This window comes from Sus scrofa, chromosome 13, assembly GCF_000003025.6.
Source record: "Sus scrofa isolate TJ Tabasco breed Duroc chromosome 13, Sscrofa11.1, whole genome shotgun sequence".
NCBI classification, from domain to species: domain Eukaryota; kingdom Metazoa; phylum Chordata; class Mammalia; order Artiodactyla; family Suidae; genus Sus; species Sus scrofa.
Window position 1 is genome coordinate 121,203,610 of NC_010455.5, and position 19,640 is coordinate 121,223,249.

Below are 19,640 nucleotides of genomic sequence, written 5' to 3' on the forward strand. Positions count from 1 at the left end.
AGATGAGGCTTCTTGGATCGAAAGGCTGAACATTTGATGAATCTGGGAAACATTCAGCAAAAACTCAGTTCAATCAGCAGTTAGTACATATTTGCACTGTGCAAGGCATTGTGGGAGGGTTCTTCAAAGGAACTGGACATGAGCAGGATGTAGTCATGCTCAGGAGGTCTGAGGACTCTCAAATGAGTAGGGAAAACAGATCCACAAATATTTATACAGCAACAAAATGCCACTGATTGTTACTGACATGTAAGAATGTCACACCCTAGGGTGGGCCCACTGGTGAGAACAAGGAGGATTCTGGCTCTTGAGGGCAACCAACTACTATCCACTCACTACTTCACAAATATGTATTTGAATTTTCCATTTTAGACCTGCTTAGCTTAAGACTGATGTGACACATTTAAGTGAAGACATTCATGTTCGGAGCTCAGAATCTAGACTAAAAATATAAATCAGAGATTCAGACCAACAGATGAGTTCACCAATGAGCAAGTGTGGTGAGAAAAGAATGCCCACAAGGATATATGTGGGGGTAGGAGGGGCTGGTGAGCAGTCAAGGAGGAAGAAGCAGCTAAGGAGATGTTGCATCGTTTTAACTGCTGATTTTGTGTTAACAGAAGGTGTATCTCAAGAGATTTATGAAACACAGATCCTTTTACAACAATGATGATGGGGTAGAGCATGAAGACCAAGTGAGAGGAAATTCTTGCAGACTGTCATGAGCATGAGGTTGACAGCTGCCCACCCAGTCTGTGAGGATGCCCAGACGCCATGCTCAGCAATTCACATACATTATTGTTTCTGTTGTCAGACCTCACTGCACCTTTGCAGGCAGGAATTGTCGTAGGGCACAGAGAAGTTGGGTCACTTGCCCAAACCTGTGGCCAGCAGGAAGCTAGGTCAAGATTCCTCTCTATCTCTCTAGCATCTCTGGTTTTGCATAAATGTTCATTGGATTCAGAACACACAGCCTGTGGTGTGTCTGAATTCATGGGACAGGGCCTGTGCAGAATCTGTGAGGAAATCTATCTTCTACAGAAAGAGCAAATTAAGCCAAACAAGTCAAGCCTAGCACTATAGTGATATGCTTCAGCTCTGTTAGGCATTAAGGAGTCAGCTATCAAACCTACTTCTCCTTGCAGGATTTCAGTAACACTTGTCCCTTCTTTGGGTTTCTTTGGCTCCAACCATTTCCTGGGTCCTCTTGTACTCAAGTTTCAGTCTTCTTTCCCTACAACTAATGATACATGCCCAACTCTCTGATCCTCTTTCCTACATTTGCTTCTCCCTCTGCTCTTTCTCTGTCTTATCGTCCCCCTTCTAACTCTTAACATGCAAATTGAATTCCCCCATTCTCTAAAGTTTACCATCTTGATGCTACAGTTTTCCTTTTCCAGCAACTCTCCATAGTCCTCTAGCGCTCTGTGAAACGATTACCTGACAGTGAGGTTGAAAGTTGTTTATAAATCTAATTGTACTGGTTCACAAGCGGCTACTATAGACACGGAGGGCAAGGCAATTCTGTCCTCCTTCCTCGTGACGGTCAAATTAGCATCACTGCTATCAGTTAATTTTATCTCTAACTAATTTCAAAATTTTCACACACTCCCTCCCAATAAAAGAAACTGAGAACTTCATTCTATACCATCAAGTCTATCATTCTCTTCCTCTCCCTCTGAGGTGGAAAGGGAGCCAGCCTGCCACAGGCATCCTCCCAGATGGGCAGAGGAGCTGTTCCCATGTAGTACGCAGGCACCAGGACAGGCATTCTGGGCCACTCTGCTCCTCTCCATCTCCCATCCACACCCTCTCCCCACCTCCCACCAAAAGCCCCACATCCTATCACCAATATCCTGACCTCCTTCTAATCCTTTGCCTGTGTTGTCTATCTCCATATAAGCTGATGTGACTATATGATTTTTATATGTATTTATCAATGTTTGAGTCAGTTTGTATTTTTGGTGGGTACAGTCCGATGTGTTCGAGCATGTGGAATATACATGTGCTGACACCTGCACCCATGTGGGCCTAGTTTCAAGCGACCTGACACGAATATAATGATAATGAACATTTGTACATAAATACAGAATACACATATGATACCTAGGGGTTATGTCTATGGGCTTAGCATCAGGATTTTATTTTGCATAAAGGGAGTGATCTGCACTGCACTAACAATGAATCAGCTTTTTAAAGGTCACTATCAGTGACTCCCTTACAAATCACATTACATAAATACTTCTGTGATTGGACATGCCATTTGGCACTACAGTCTCTGAGTTGATAAAGGCAGCACCAAGCCATGCTCTCTACAGGTAATATATGAAAGGAAATAACTGCATAATTGAAAATATTTTAAGGAGCTTAAAGAAACTACTTTTAAAACTTCTTAAAAATCTGGTTTGAAATAACAAGTACAATGTTATGTTTACACTTTCAAATTGACTCAGTAATCTACTTTTAAGTCATTACCTGTCATCTTCCTTTCACAGTCACAAATCCAAAACTTTTATTTTACTGAAATATGGGTTAATCTTTTATTTTCTGTCATGTTCTCAAATACATACAATTACAAAGCTGTTCAAAATATCACCTCTGTTAAATGATAATGTTTGTTCTACAGGAGGACGCTAGAACAATATTTGGGGAACAAGAAACCAGACCCATAAAGGATTTATTTATAATCTCTTCCCTTTAGTGGAAATTCATATTCTCCTGATTTGGTCTAATTACATGCATTAGTATTTTGAATTGGGAAAAAACGGCTCAAAGAGGACACATACAGATCCTGGCTCACAGCTGATGATCTGAGTAAAATGATCTCAATTAACTGAAGAGATGGGGAGAAGCATTTCCTGGAGTTCCTATGCACGGACAACAGACTGGGGTGGGGCTCACTGCCTTCACCAACACACTGGGGTGGTGTTGAAGGGACAGGCCAGTCTGGGTTTTGCAGTGACGCCAAGAAGGTGCAGGAAATGCTGCACACCGCACACCAGCCCAGCCGCGCCCCCGCCCTCCGCCCGGAACCCCTGATTGGGTCCGCCAAGACCTGCCCGTTCCAGCCAGTTCCTCGCTGGGGAAGCGAGCGCAGCGCTGGCCGTCCAGCCCCGGCTCACGATTTAAAACGGGCAAGTTTTGTTCCTGAAATCAATGACTCGCTCCGCTGCCGGAAGGAGAGCCGACCTCCGTTTTGGGAGTTTAAGGAGCTGATGTTGGTCTTGGTGAGTTCTGCTTTAAGCTCCGTTTGAAATTGAGCTGGGCTTGAAAGTGAACTCATTGCGGGGAGGGGGGAGTCTCTCCCCAACCGCCCCACTGATTTCTTAAAACCAACCGCCGTCGTGAAGCTCTAGTTTGCTGTATGTTAGCTCCCTTCTTTTGTTACCGAGGCCCCCAGAAGCCTGAGGCATAAGTGGTGTTACAAGAGATCTTTTAAAGACTAGCCTGCCCTTAGAATTCTTGCTCCTAAAAGGAAAATAAGGTGCTCGAAGTACAACTCAGAACTTACATTTCCTAGAAGAGTAAACTGATGCGTGTTCTGAACAAATGGATCAGTTGTCTAACAAATACTATCTCCTAATGAAAAGTGTATGGAGACCAGTTGTTTCATATGGAATTCATATATGTGATCAACTGCACTATTTTAAAAAATGCTTTGCAGCCCACCGCATCCTAGCAGGGGCCCAGGTCCCTAGTGAGTGGAAATGTGGTCTTCTCTTCCGGATCGCTAAATGGGGGAAGTTCTAGCCCGCTCAGCGGGAATAAATCTCAACTGGTTTGTTCTCCGTGCGGGCAGACAGGCTCCCCCAGTCCGCAGTGAAGGCTCCGGGCCGCCCGGCCTCCGCCCCGCCCCTGCCTGGCCCGGCTGCCTCGCAGCGTCTCCCCGCAGGAGCAAATCCCGGGCCACGGGAAAGGAGAGTCGGAGTCTGTTCTGCTTCCTCTGGGCCAGGCGAGGTCTCTAGGGCCGAGGGGGTAAGAATTGTGAGGAGGTGAAGGCACGCGCATTCGCACGGTGGCTGGAGGACTTCAGGTCTGAATACACACTGGGGCCGGGGAGCCGCCGCTGGAGCAGAGCTGGCTGCTGCCCCGGCCTGGGGCGCGCGCGGCCGGGCGTCGGGAAGCGGAGGCAGCCCTACCCGCCGTAGGGTAGGCTGCCCGCCGCCCGGGAGCGCGGCGGCGAAGGAGGCGCGTTCCCTGTCCGGAGCCCCTTTGTTCGCTCCGGCCTGTTGGCGGGCGCCCGGCGACCGTGGCTCCCGGTCGAGAAGCAGCCCAGGTGCAGCAGGTAGGCTGGGAGACCCGGAGCTCTGGTGGGGGTGAATTTTCCCAGGGCCGGGAGGGATCCCCTTCTCTAGGGAGCTCCCGCCAGGCTGCCGCTGCGCCGCGCTGCTAAAACCAGCCGGAGCGCGGGAGCCGGGAGGCGAAAGCCGCGCCCTGCGGGCCTCGGTTTCCGGCCAGGGTCTCCTAACCTTGCTGCCACCCCTAGGCTGCAGGGGTGAATTTGGTTGAAAGGCCGAGTCTGAAGGTTGAAGCTAGGAAACTGCCAGACTGGGGAAGCTTTCGGTGAGTTACTGGTCAGGGAGAAAGAGACAAGGAAGTGGGCAGGCGGAGAAACTGGGAAATTAGACCTCTTTGTAGGAGGGTAAGTATTTGCCACTCTTTCCTTTGACTCTGTTGAATTCTATTTTGCTTCCTGAAGTGACAGAGTCATTGCTTACTCAGATACCAATTACGTAGGTCCAAAGTAGCACCTTTTCATCCAACCCTTGACTATGCACCCTATATTTTTCTTTCCCACTGTTGGTCTTCATAGGTTATGGGTCATGTTAAAGGGACACCATCGTTGTAACCGCTCAGTGCCTGGTGGTGTCTTGGAGCTCATATTTAGGGTAATTCTCTGATGAAAGTACATCCATTAGAATTGGATTTGTTCCTCTGTGCCTTTATTTTGGGAAACTTTGCCTGGTCCCAATGGGGGAAGGGAGAACGATGTGAAAAGCTGAAACTGACCCAGAAAAGGACGATGGAAGGTCCTTTTAAGGACCTATTAAGTAGTGGCGCTGAAAAGATCCCATCCTGAACTTCTGATCTGAAAGGGGGATTGGTGATAAGCACCGGAGGTCTCATGTGAAACTTATGGTAGATTTTATATCTTGTCATGGGGGAGGGGAAGCTGCCTCTTTAAAGCAAGATAAATTCAATACCTGAAATGTTTCCATTAAATACTTAAATGATCCTCCCCTCCAGTTCCTTCTCTCTCTCTCTCTCTCTCTCTCTCTCTCACTCTCTCACTCCTTCTCCCACAGGCACTCTCCATGAGAGTTTATTGGGTACCCTCTGAGAAGTGGCTCAGTCTTACTAGTCTCAGCCCTCTGGGGCTTCAACCATGACACCTGAAGATGGGAAAGAGTGTTATGACAGGGAAAGTTCAAGCAGAAGCTCAGAGAGTCTGTTTCTGAGAAAATGAGAAATGAAGGATGATTAGGAGGCACAGATGATATTGCATATAAATGCTGTGACCACACACACCCTCAGAAGATGGAGAAGAATTTTCAAAATAAAGTGCAGGCTCTAGAAAGGAAAAACGTCATCTTATATTTAAAATAGATATCAAATTTCCTTTTTTATAAAAGACTGATTCAAATGAGATTGTAGGGAAAGGAAATAACTTTCTAATTCTCAAATATAGAACAGCTTGAATAATAACTCATGGGTTTTGAAATGGGTCATCTTTGAAAATGGGTCACTTTGGCTAGTCATTGCACTGGGTGACTTTCAAATTGTCTAGGTAGAGTTCTTTCAGAGGACTAGCTGCCACTGGAATTTATATAACAGAACATAGGATGTGGTAGAAAGAAACTGGAAGAAATTCGGAAGGAAATGATCTCTTCTTAAAGTAACAAAATGTATCCTGTCTTTCTGGAATGTTGTATATGCTCAATTGAATAAATCTTAGCTTTGCATTCTATGGCACATTATACCTTTTGGGGAATATTTCTATAACCATTATTTTATTCCACTGCTGAATAATCTTGTGAGGAGATGTATACATTGTTATCCATGTTCCAGAAATTGAGGAACAGCAAATTATTATAAAGCTCTGCCATTAGACATAGAATTTCTATCAGCAAGATTTAGCCAGAACAGTGTAAATCTAGAATATTTTCCTTATAGTGTGCATGTATAAAAGAGATATAAGAACTGATATTTAAAAATAAGTAACCAAATCAGGTGAGATGTAAACCTAAATGATTGTTTTACATTTTAATGCTGGAAATTCAGAAGCTAGCTTGGATCAGTAACTTATTTTTAAGATTTATCTTCCTTAGGGAAGGTTTTAACAATGGAAGTCAGTTTTTGTTTTTGTTTTGTTTTAACAGAAAAGAATGTTCTATGAAGTCTGTAGGTAATAAACCCCCTAAATTCCAAGTTCAGAATACTATTACACAGCTTAAGATCCTGTGGAATTTTATATTTTTTCTCTTTTATTCTTTTTCTACAAATCTTTTGACAACTTTTGGTAGTGCTCGAAACTAAGTTAAAAAGCTGGCTCAACTCTCAGGTTTCTTTCTCCATAATTTATCATCTTTTGACAGTCTCATCTTCATTGAAATGTATCTTTAAGTGCTTATGGGAATGATATTGTTCTTTCCTGTCAAGGATATTGGAAAAGCATGTTCAGTCTACCAGGAATGTTACCTTTGTTCTCAGTCACAACAGTGTTTGAGATGTGTTAATGGCCCTTAGAGATCAGATCACTATTTTAAAAAACTCATATCCAATAAATATTTTAGGTAAGAATATTAAAGAGGATAGCTTATTGGTTTGAAAGGAAAATAACTCCTAAAGAATATCAGCCATCTACTAACTAAACCATCATGGTAAAGATGCATGAACAATTTCTAGAGAAAGGAAATTAGTGTTTACTGAATACCTGATCTGGACCACACTTTGTCAATAAATCATCTCAAATGATCCTCAGAAAACACTGTTGGTACAAGGTGTACAGATGAGTCAAAATGATGTGACTAGTAAACAGAAGCTCCAGAATATAAATTACTTTTGATCAGATTTTAAAGCTCTTGGTTTTTCTACCCTCTTGTCCCTGTCAGGTCCAGATTCCAGGTTGCACCAGAACATTTTCTTCCTCTGTTGTGGATCACACTGCAACATCCCTGAAGCCCTTCTGGCATCCTGCTATGGCCTACTACACAGTATGTGATAAGCTAATTTTTCTTTAATGAATTAAATATAGGTATTACCCACTTTCAGTGCTCTGTGGCATAATGCCTGGGACAGGGCAGGTGCTTAAATGGTAGTTAACTTATATAAACGTTGACCAACTGTAATGGAAACATGCTAAATACACCTCTTATGTTTTATACCATTATTTATTTTCTGGTACTCTAAACCTGCAATCAATTGCTGTTTCCAAAGATAATGTCCAGAACGGGACATATGAACTGCCACTGGACCACAGGCTAATGTGTATTACTTATATGACAGGTTTATACTAGGCTATACTGTCACCCTCTTTCAAAATCACAATTTTTCAAATCATAATTTGACCTGAGCTCAAATGCTTCCATTTAATCCAATACTTATTCATCAAATACTTGCTTAAAACATCCTCTGAGTCCTATACTTTTTACTTACCTCTCCTTTCCCACTTCTCACCTTATTTATTTATTTATTTATCACCCTCTTCTGCCACTTTGAATCTCCACCCTTAAATTCCCCAATCTTCCTTATGTGGGAAAGACCATATGTACTCCTCTGATCACATCTGTCCATTATCTAGTGCTACTGAGATCAAGAAAGGGAAGGAGGGAAGCTCAAGATGGAAGGTTAGGAAAAGGATATGTGGAGTTCCCGTCGTGGCGCAGTGGTTAACGAATCCGACTAGGAACCATGAGGTTGCGGGTTCGGTCCCTGCCCTTGCTCAGTGGGTTAACGATCCGGCGTTGCCGTGAGCTGTGGTGTAGGTTGCAGACGCGGCTCGGATCCTGCGTTGCTGTGCCTCTGGCGTAGGCCAGTGGCTACAGCTCTGATTCAACCCCTAGCCTGGGAACCTCCATATGCCGCGGGAGCGGCCCAAGAAATAGCAACAACAACAAAAAAGACAAAAGACAAAAGACAAAAAAAAAAAAAAAAAAAAAGGATATGTTACAAGGAAAATGAGAACAATCTCTGGTGAAATGCAGGAGGTAGCAAAACATAAATGACTCCAAACTTAAGACAGTGAAGCAAATCTTTTGCCTTCTTGGCACCTGCCCCATCTGCTTCCTTATCCTCCCATCCTAATGGGAGCTCTGCCAGTGCCAGGAAGGGCAGGTGAAGAGCTCAGAGACTGGGCTGGAACTGGTCAGCTGCTTTGGGGCTGCCACAGGGTCTGGAATTTATGGAGGTTACATGGCTAACCCCATGTCTCAGTGCCTCAGTTTCTTCTGCAAAATGGGGAGATCATTTCTCCCTCAGAGGTTGTTGTGAGGCTTGAGGAGTTACTATATATGTAAAACATTCAGATCTGAGCCTGGTGCATAGTAAACACACCATGTTAGTAACTGTTGCTAGACTGGGCATAAGGAGAAGCTTGTTTCTTAAGTAGGCAAGAACAAAACTGACAAGAATTGTATTTAAAAGAGCAAGTAGCCTTGTCAACCCAAACAACAATGCCTCAAGAATAAATACAGAAGGCCCAAGTTTAGAAAAGCAAATGTCTGACCTCTCTGAGACCCTTTGTGTATTTCAGCTTTTTTTGTTTGTTTTAAGTTCTGTATAATCAAACTGGTTACTGGGAAATTTTAGTGACATTAATATAACGCTTCTGAAATATAATAATACTCTGCAATCCCTGGGCCACCAGCTTCCTTAGTGCTTGTGTTTACTTAAGGTTTGTCTTTACTTGTTTGTTAATTTTCTATTTCCCTGTCTTTATTTTTCTCATACTAGCAAAAAGAAATTGATACTCTGTTTAATTTATGAAGAAACACACAACTTAGTTTATAGGTGGTGAGCAATTTACTGGATTCATTATATATTTATAACCAGCTTTTCCTACTGTCTCACATCCATGCTTGCTGAGTTGGAGTTTAAAGTTTTTGGACTAACGCTGAATAAAAAACTAATTCTAGAAATGTATTCTTCATGGAGGGACAACTATTCCAAATGGCTTCTAATCTCTGCCCATGGCTTGAGCTAAAGTTTCATAGCTAGTCACAGACACAAAACCACCTAAAGACAGTCATTGGGTGGATTTTTCCTTCTTTACAGCTTTATATTGGAAACACTCAAATTTGATTAAAGAATAAAGTAAAAATTGAGAGAACATCTAATTTTTCACACTTAAAATAAAATTCACATTTTGGGTTGCTTCCTTCCTTTGTGAGCAACGAGAAAGGGAATTAGCGCTAAAAAGTAACCCGTTGGGTTTCTCAGCACCAATTACTATAACTAATTTACTAAGAAAAAAAAATCTGTGAAGATCAAATTATAGCCTTTCCAGTAAATTCAAGGCTTTTTATTCCTGATTTATTTACCATGGCAATTTGGCTCCTGAGGATTGGTCCTAGCTATGTTTAATAGGGAAGAGGTGATCAGAACAAGCCAAAAAAAAAGTACTTGGAATGTAGAACAAACTGCAACATAAAGATGGGAGAGAAAATGTTATCTTTCTTTCCTTTGAGTTATACCTGGAAAGGAACCAAAAATTGTATCTCGTGGGACTTTAAGCCACAAAAGCTTAAACATAAAAGTATAAAGTAGCTTTTTAAAAAAAATCTGTGACTTACTGGGGGAGCAGCATTAGTTTATAGTCATACTTTTATTGCTGTAAAATTTTGTGTCCCAAATGAGTGCCTTGCTTGCCTCTCCCTAGCCCTGGCCCTGACGGTCAGTGTGCTTTATGGAGGGAACAGAGTGGGTGGCCAGCCTGGGGAATTCCTGAAGAGGAAGCACACATGGGAGAGGACATTGACAATCTGTGTGATGTCTTCTCCTTTCTCTCTGAGCAGGAGGTGAAGTCATCAGCTAAGAGTGAGGAGGACAGGCCTCGGGAGACGGGGGAAGATCTAGCATGGCTGGTGAGAGCCTGGGAGAGGGAGAAGGTCCAGGACAAGTGGGGGATAGTCACACAGCACTGAGTACTCTGCCCACAGCTGGATGTTGCCAATTGTGGCGATGCTGTCTGCCTGGTGGGTTAGGCTTGTCCAGTAGCCTGGCAGGTGTTGCAGGCGTTGAGAAGATGGAAGAAGACAAGAATGACCCAAGGTCTGGGGTTGCTCACATAGAAGGACAGGAAGCAGGGAGAGGAGGGCAGAAGTGCCAGGTGATTCCACATCTGAGACAGGGAGGCGGGTAGAAGAAAGGTCAGGAGATTGCTGGGTGGAATGGGTGTTAGGGGGCAGGCAGGGGGTGGGCAGAGGATTCTAGATGAATATTTCGGGGCTGGGGCTGAAGAGGGAATGGACTGGAATTTTGAAGTTTTGAGTAAATGCTGTTCTCAGCAAAGCAGTTCTAAATGACCTTCTTGCTGATAAGTTGTGTTGAGTGTGTGGGAGGGAATGTGAACAAAGTGGCATATATACCATAAAACGAGGGCTCCTTAGACTTCTGAGTGTTGCATATCTACTAAATAAGATGTAGAAAAATAGTTTCTCCAAGATTAGATGTTGTTAGTATATTACGACAATGGCTAGAAACAGTGGTCAAGAATCAAATGAATAGAGATAAAAGTCTACGCATTTTGATTTCAACCCAGTGGCTTTCTCTAGTTCACATTACTCTGCTTTCAGGTCTAGATTCAGTGCTGCTTCTCCTCCAGGAAGATGCCTTCCCCACCTCCACCCAGCCCCCACCACCTCCACCTGGAGACCCCCTGTGCTCCAGCTCTCACCATTTGCTGCCCCCCATCTGTCTTCCCCCTCGAGCTCCATGCCAGGCCTTGTGCGTCCTGCCTTCTATCCTCCTCTGCCTTCAATTTTCTGATGAGCCAGTCTGTAAAACAGTTCATTTTTTCTTTGACTCCTCTCTCTTCTTCCCCTGAGTTTATTGTTCCTCAGGCGTTTGCTCAGCTCTCCCCTGGAGAGCCCACCCGCCCTCACAGTGGCCACCGTCCTTATGCTCAGGGTGCCAGGGACGGCGGTCCTGTCTACCTCAGGCTCAGCCTGCCTGCTGGACCACTCCACGTGTTGTCCAACACCTCAGTCAACGCAGCCCCGAACCAAATGTGTTCCCTCCTCATTCCTGACTCAGGAAGCCAGTTTTCCCTCTTTTGTCAGTAATGCCTGAAACTAGATATCAGTTGCTAATGGAGTTACTCCCTGTCCAAGGTCATTTATCATGTCCTGCTGGAGTTGTGTTTTTCTTAAAAATATCTTCTTTATCCCTTCCTTCTCTCCCCAGTTCCACCATCCTAGACTAGGCCCTCCTGACCTTATCCCACTTCTTGCCAGGTGTCCTGATCTCCAGCCATCCTGCATTCACCCTGTGTACCACTGCCAGATTTTTGCTTAAATATTACAGAGACAAGGGAGTTATCATTAAAAACAAAAACAGAAACTTCTGTGACTTGGTGCCCTGGGCACTCACTGGCTTCTCTGCCTTATTTTCAGGGTTCACCATAAGCAGGCCCCAACCTCCCTGCATTCATATACTTGCCTGTTTCTCAAATATTTCCTGTATTGTGATTCTTTCTTTTCTTGCTTAAAACAGATTGCTTGACTTTGTGCCACCACCTGAACCCCATGCATCTTCAGGCCCTTCTGATCCAACTGTCACTGATCTCTACTCCTGGGGACACTCCTTGTGTGCCTGGAGTTGGTATGACCCAGATTATTGCTGACACAGCATCTGTACCTTATTGGAATATGCCAGTTGTTGTCCAGGAGAACTGTGTTTTCACATGGGCACCATGAATCTTGTCTCAACTAGATTGTAGATACTTTCAGATTAGAGGCCAGAAAATTGTACTTCAGGACTCCCACCATGCCTGGCATAAGTATTTCCATAGCAAATATTCACATACTTGTAGGATGAATTGAAACACTGGGACACTGAGGTTGCTTCATTTGAACTTAAAATGCTGACCTCACCATCTTGATTAAAACTTCAAAATTTACAGCTGCTTTTGCATAATATTTTAGGATCACAAAAGCAGACTCAAAGAAATGAGTTGACAGCAGAAGTGAAGTAGGAAAAAAAAAAAAAAAACAACCAGAGGTCATTTACAGAAACTTGTAGCTTCCAGATGTAGGTAGGTATTAACTGTTTTTTTCCCCCCAGAAAAGTTTAAAGAGCTCTCTTATGAAGAAATATTCTTTAATAGGTAAGGGGCACAGCTCCCAGACTGCAAATATTTGGGGAGGGGGGCATCCTGCCACCTTCTTTTCTGATGTTCCTACTCAACTTCTTTTATTCTTCTGGCTACTTCATTAGGAAAGAGAATATTAAGAATATCTGTTTCTTCTTCTCAACAGAGACAGAAGCAAACCCAAGTTATATTCTAAATATTTGCATATTTCCCTCTAAGCAGTTCCTTGTCCTGTTCTCTCTTATAATCTTTCCTGTTTCCCATTTTTGGCATGCTCTGTAATTTTTATATCTCTTCAGTAATAATACTTTGATCTTTGCCCCCAGTTTGCAGATTAGATCACCAAAGCAGAGTGCATGAGGGTTGCCCGAGGCTGTATAATAAATCTGGCCCCAAACCAGGTAGCCTTGGTTCCAGCCTATTGATTTTTTGCCCTGCTGTGCTTTGAGCACAAAGGAAGCTGCACCCACAGCATTCTGTTGTGGATGGTTGCTGAGCTCCCATTCATTACTGGGATCACTTTGTTTCCTATTAGGTCCAGCATTTTCTTTCTCCAGGTCAGGCAGGCCTGTGGGCTTCTCTGTACCCCGAACCCTGCACTTTGAATGCAGAAGCTAGAGGACGTGCTTTAGAGAAGTTTTATGACTCTATGTGAACCAGAAGGGTGGGCCTCAATTGCTTGTGTGCGGTCTCCATCAGCAAAGCCTGGGCTGGGGCAATGTCGTTTAATTGTAATGAATAAATTTGGGTCATGGAGGTGCTTTTGCTTTCAGTTGGAAAAGGCCGCCTCGCCTAGTGACTCAATTCACGTTGGAGGAGGTGGGGTGTTCTTTTGTTATAAGAGAAGGGGGGTCCTGTAGAAGAGTCGTTTACGTTCCTCGATCTTCCCCTTATCACCACAACACTATCAGGGAGATTTAGTTATGACTGACATACACAGTGCCTCCAACAATTCCACCTGCTATGGGTGGAAAAACTGTGTCTTAGAATTTCACACGCTGTGCTGAGGCTAAAGAAATAGCGTGGGTTGCTGGCTTCGTGAGGATTCTTCATCATTTTTCAGAAAACTGTTGTGACTCTTAAAGGTCAGTTGGTAACAACTGAAGACATACGGGAAAATGAGGTGAGCACATGCGTGGTGGGGTGGGGAAGGGACAAAGTGCATGTTGTGGGCTAGCTGCTTGGTTGTAGTAGCAATGTTGGCAGCAGCCACGCTCCACCCGGATGAGTAACAGACCCCATTCATGGGAGAGAGACTAGGGCCTCTGTGAGTCCAGGGTGCATGTGGGTGCTGGTGGGTTGATTGTCTAGCAAGAAGTTCAGGCTTATAAACAACTGTGCATAGGTGCAAAGCAAGCTGCTGTTGGAACACACTAAGCACAGCTGCTTGGAGATGGAAAGCTAGTTTTGCCTGTGGTTCCAAAGGTTACTCTCCCCTTTGTTTCTTTCTCAGGGCCTCTTGGAATAGAAACTACAGATTATTTCAATGATGAATTTTTTTAGAATTCTTAAACATTTTGCTGGCTTAAAATCTGCCATTAAGGATTCTTTGTTACTTTATATTAAGCCTCCAATTCCTTCGGTATGTATCGTGGAGGAGGCAGAAGGGAATTTGGGCCTTCAGAGTGGGCCTTATCTAAAGTGGTGAGCACTGCTATGACTGAGAGGAAGCCCCCCCCCCCCCCCACCAAGGAGAGTTACTTTGCAAAGTTTAAGCAGATGCCACCATTAGAAACAGATGCTTCCTGCTCTCTTACCCTGCCCTATAGCATTTGGTTCACCATGACCAGCCAAACCAAGGGGGAAATTACTGATGTTGATCTAGCACTTAGAACAGTATTCCTCACCTTTTTTGATGGTAAAGCACAATAAAAATGCATTTTACATTAAGCCCTGAAGGTATATATACATAAAACTTAAAGTTTTCAAAATGATACTTATTACTTTCAGTGCACTCTGTCATTCTCTATTCTGTTCCTGCTTTTTCTTATCTTTGGGGGAAAAAATGCTGTTTATGGCTTCCTAAGTGGTGCTAGCAATTTAAAATCTATACCCTCAGGGATAAGATATTACCTGTGCTGATTATCTCTGGACAAAGTCTCACTAAGGCTTGGTTCTAATCTCCTGTCCTCCTTGGACTTTTCACATGCTGGGCTTTTGCAGTTTTCGCCCTAATGTGGAATAATCTTGGAGGATGGGAAGTACAGCTGGATGTGAAAGACATGAAGTCAGGAAGGAATTCCCACAGCCAAGGTTAGGCTGGTACTGCCTGGCAGCTCTCTCAGTGTGCGCAGTTGGTTTTTTTATCAGGGACAAAAAGCGGGGGATTTGAGGATGAGGTCTTCGGGCACAAAAGCAGAGCCCTTGCCTTGGAGCTGGTGACGTGGGCTCGGCTGCTCAGCCAGCCCTGGCATCCTGGAGCCTGTGTTGCCCTTTCCATCAGTCTGTTGAAAGCCCAGGAGACTGATGTGTCAAGCCGGAGGGAAGAGCCTGTTTCTATAGGCCAAAGGAATTTCTTATCGTGATAAGCACTGGGACAGAATCCTTGAGGGAAGGGTGGTGCTGTCTCCTAGTGGCAGAAGGGAAGGGAGAACCTGCAGCAGGGGCGTCTTCTCAGGTGGTGCCTGGCAGGGCATCCTGACCCCAGTTCTTCCCAAGTGATGAGATGTCTGAGTGGAAGGCGGCTCCACTCCCAGCATGGTTCCTTGCACCGGCATTCAGAGAACTCCTGCTAGGTGTCAGGCACTGAAGTGGATGCTGAGGATAGGGCATCTATAACAAGGCATCTATCTCGTGCCTTGGGTCAGACTTCATAGTGTAATCAGGAGGAGGCAGTTAAATAAAGAATCTCAGTACAAGAAGACGGTGTGAGAAGATGTTGTGGCACCATCTTCTTGAGCAGGGGAGCCCAATTCAGACTTCCCAGAGGAAGATGCCATTAGAATTTAGTCAAGGTTAGGAGACTCCCTTTAGCAAGGGGAGTGGAGCTGCCAGGACTGCTGGCACAAAGACGGGTGTGTATGAAATAGCAAGTGCACCTGAGCTTTGGCCGGTAATTTGGTATTGTCAACTAGTGGAGAGTATCTGGAGGGGTTTAAAGAGCTCAATTAGTCTCACGGTTAGATCTGAATTTTAGAAAGGTCACTCTGACCATGAAGCAGAGGGTGAGTTGGCCAGAGATCATTCAGTCAGCTGTTCTTGCCTGGCTGAGAAGTGATGTTGTCATGAAAGGGTGAAGAGAGGTTTAGAAGAAGCAATGCATGGGATTAAAAAACTAGATATGGAAGTGGAGGGGGAGAAGGAGACTTCCAGATTTCTAGCATGGACACATGGAGTGAAGTCAGACAGAAAGAGAAAATGGAAACAGCAGGTTTTAGAACAGAAAACAGTAGAATGGTTTGGAAATGGCACTTGAGTACCCCTGGGTGCCAGCTAATTATTATCTATCTACTTTCTTCTATCTATGTATCTATGTATGTTCCCATTTAAGCTTCAAGTTAAGAGGTGTTAGTAGAATTTTTTAGATTTCTGGGTTAGATGCATGATACAGTGAGACATGTAGCAAGTGGCTGAGCTGGCAATGGTGTTCAAATTGCCTGACCTCAAAGACAGTGCTTGCCGGCTACAATCCCGTGGCTTCCCAGTTTTCAACGTGTTAAATGTGAAGTGCCTGTGGAGTTTCAAAAGGAAAAGTACAAAAAGATGAGTGTATAGATTGGGGGCTTACAAAAGTCACTTTGGTTAGAGAGGGTGTGGATTGTGCTTTTGAAAAGCATTTTTCAACTCCTTGATTTATGAATCTTGATTTGGGGAAAAAAAAATCTTACTCTTATTCCTGCTTTGTCTGGGGCAAGCAAGCTTTAATGGATTTTTTACTATTATGAACTTTATTATCATTCAGTATTTTGCTTTGAACTATATAGCTGCTTTCATCCTGACTATATTCCAAGTCAATATATTCATAGATACCCCTTTTGAGGAATTTGGACTTTAAGTATATAAGATGATAGCCTTTTTGGAGGCTTTTTTTTTTTTTTAAGGTTGAGAAGATAAGGGGGTCTCTACATTCTGAATGAGACCCCCCCTCAACATCCCTGAAAAAATAAACAGCTGTATGCCTCCATTCAACACTAGCTGCCCCATCACCTTTTGTCCAGATCAGTCAGGTGACATTTAGTTTTTAAAGATTTAAGAGTAATTTGTTTCTTTTTGATAACTCAGTAACCTGTTCACTTGTCTTCATTTCTCTTCCTGACTCTAACAGGTTGCACTTAACTTTCACAAAAAGAAGTACACGGAATAGCTGCATGTGAGGCCAATCCCCAAATTTAATGAAGGATGTCAGAATGGGAACATTTTGATGTGCCAGTGTCCTCATGCAACAGTATGCTCCGTTCTTTTGCCATCTCTGAAAAAATGGTATTAAAAGAAAATATTCTGTAAATAAGAAGCTCGGTATACATGTTTAATGACCAACATGGACATCTGTTCTACAGAATACCAAGTCCTATGCTCTTGAAGAAGCAAGCGCCCATTTAAAACTGACCCTAAATAAAAACAAACTTGAATAGACATCAGAATGTTTGGGAGTGGCAGGAGAGTAAAAAAATGGCAATTTATTCAGATATTTGCCACTTGTTTCGTACTAAGCCTCATGTTCTTCTGGGGACCGATCGATAATCACATCGTGAGCCATATGAAGTCCTACTCTTACAGATACCTCATAAATAGCTACGACTTTGTGAATGATAGCCTGTCTCTTAAGCGCAGCGAGGATGGGACTCCTCGCTACCAATACTTGATTAACCATGAGGAGAAGTGTCAAGCACAAGATGTCCTGCTCTTACTGTTCGTGAAGACTGCTCCTGAAAACTACAATCGACGTTCGGCCATTAGGAACACCTGGGGCAATGAGAAGTATGTTCAGTCTCAACTTAATGCCAACATCAAAACTCTGTTTGTCTTAGGAACACCTTCTGACCCACTGATGAGAGAAAGACTTCAGAGAAGACTGGTTTGGGAAGATCACATGTACAGTGATATAATTCAGCAAGATTTTGTTGATTCTTTCTATAATCTTACTCTTAAATTTCTTCTGCAGTTCAAATGGGCAAATAGCTTTTGTCCACATGCCAAATTCCTTATGACTGCTGATGATGACATATTTATACACATGCCAAATCTTATCGAATACCTTCAAAGTTTAGAACAAATGGGTGTTCAAGACTTTTGGATTGGTCGCGTTCATCATGGTGCCCCTCCTGTTAGAGATAAAAGCAGCAAATACTATGTCTCCTATGACATGTACCAGTGGCCGGCTTACCCTGACTATACTGCCGGAGCTGCCTATGTGATCTCTGGTGACGTAGCCACTAAAGTTTATGAGGCCTCACAGACACTCAACTCTAGTCTCTACATAGATGATGTATTCATGGGCCTCTGTGCCAATAAAATAGGGCTGGTACCACAAAGCCATGCGTTTTTCTCTGGGGAAGGTAAAACTCCTTATCATCCCTGCATCTACGAGAAAATGATGACATCTCATGGACACGTGGAAGACCTTCAGGACCTTTGGAAGGATGCCACAGACCCGAAAGTAAAAATGATTTCAAAAGGTTTTTTTGGTCAAATATACTGCAGGATAATTAAGATAGTTCTCCTTTGCAAACTGACCTATCTGGATACGTATCCTTGTAGGGCTGCCTTTGCCTAATAGTACTTGAATGTTATGTGTTTTCACTGTCACTGAGCCAATCCTGGATGCAAAAAGCCTTTACATGTTTGTCTATACCATAAGTGAAATGAATATGAAGAACAAAGAAATGTTTTGAAAGCCTAGCTTCTCAGAATGTTTCTTTGACTCTAGAAGCCCTTCAATATAACTTACCTACTTCATTGCCTAAATTCATTTTGAGAAATTTATATTTAGACAAGGTTTATGAAAATAAAACTAAAGGGAATTTCAGGTTCTTAGTACCACATATATACTGTAGAGAAGTTATTAAGGTGCCTTGGTGTTAGAATAACTGCTTTTGAAAAATACCAAGTAAATGTATAGCACAACATTTCAAAGTAATGAACGTATTGCTTGACCAGGTATACAAGTTTATCTCCCTTTCTTCAGAGGAGATTTAGGGAAAAATGTACACAATTTCTTTAAAAACCACCAAATCACTTATTGTCTCATCCACATAGCTATTTTACCTAGATAGTATTGGAGTCATTTAAGATATACCTTTTTTTTCAAAGTTCAATGTGAAATTTAAGGCTTTGGCTCTGCCCTAACTGATGCTTTATGACGGGTTTTTTCGATTATTAGAAAATGACCCAAACATGGCAGTTTCTTACTCATACAGTCTTTCTCTAGGATGAAATCATTGTTACTTTAAAAAAGCTGATTTTAATTTAATGAATTTTTCAACTGATTTTTAGATATTAAAAATTGGTCTCTTTTTAAGACAGCTATGAATGCAGTTTGCATAGAGGAATATAATAACGGAGAAGAATTCAAAAAGATAGAACATTAAAAGCCTCTTTTTTCCATAATTTATAAAAATTGTAGTGTCTAAATTATTGCACTGATTACTAAAATTGGCCTACCCCTCTCCACCAGGTCTCATAAACCACAGCACTTTGTTCTGAGTTCAGATTTTAAAATCGAGAGTATTAAATATCAAATTAAAACTACAATATCTAAAAAAAAATCTATTCTTTCATCAAGCAGAATGAAAGTGATAGAAAAGTCACCAGTTTAATGCATCTGTAAAGCTGTATGTTCCTTGTAATCAAAGAAATGTGGTTAAGATCCAATAAAGCAAGTTACAGTTATTTTACAAAGCAGGATAAAAATGCAGCCATGATGCAAGCCATCTCCCCTCACTAGAGAAAGAACTAGGTGATGTCTATTGCTAGGGGAATTATATGAAAGCCAAAATAGTGATTTCAGCAAAAGTGGTTGAACTGATTATAAAACTTTTGTCTACAGAGGCACCTGTTAGGGAAAAAAAAGATGTCTCACTTAATAAGGTGAGGTCTAAAACACGCAAAAAAAAAAAAAGAGAAAAAAGAATTCTTGGTATACACACTTGGATGATGACATATATAATCTTTTGCAAGTAGCTTTTCAATGTTTACAGAAATTTTTTGTTAATTTTTTTCTATTTTGAAAATTGACGGTTGTTTACACTGATTGCTCAGATAATTTAGACTTTTTAACTAATGTCAAAACTACAGTGTCAAACATTCTAGTTTGTAGTTACTTTCAGAGTAGGTTCAGGGTTTTTAGACCATTACAGTTTAAATTTTCTCACCAATTTTAAAAACTCTAGAG

At 42.6% G+C, this 19,640-nt stretch overlaps 2 protein-coding genes across 14 annotated transcripts in view; one reads left to right on the forward strand and one right to left on the reverse strand.

Moving 5' to 3' along the window:
* The window catches only part of MCF2L2 (MCF.2 cell line derived transforming sequence-like 2), a 247,448-nt gene that overhangs the window by 72,686 nt on the left and 155,122 nt on the right, over window positions 1-19,640 (reverse strand). The gene's annotated exons all lie outside the window — the stretch shown is intronic.
* Window positions 1,461-19,388, forward strand: B3GNT5 (UDP-GlcNAc:betaGal beta-1,3-N-acetylglucosaminyltransferase 5). 7 transcript variants are annotated; one of them, XM_021068549.1, is made up of 4 exons: window positions 1,461-3,227; window positions 7,113-7,214; window positions 10,014-10,082; window positions 16,575-19,388. In XM_021068549.1, the coding sequence occupies exons 1-4, from the start codon at window positions 2,982-2,984 to the stop codon at window positions 16,611-16,613; spliced, it is 456 nt and encodes a 151-aa protein (XP_020924208.1). In that variant the 5' UTR covers window positions 1,461-2,981; the 3' UTR covers window positions 16,614-19,388.

Excerpts from the sequence above, each read along its gene's own strand:
- B3GNT5 (XM_021068547.1), top strand. The coding sequence starts at position 16,890 with ATGTTTGGGAGTGGCAGGAGAGTAAAAAAATGGCAATTTATTCAGATA.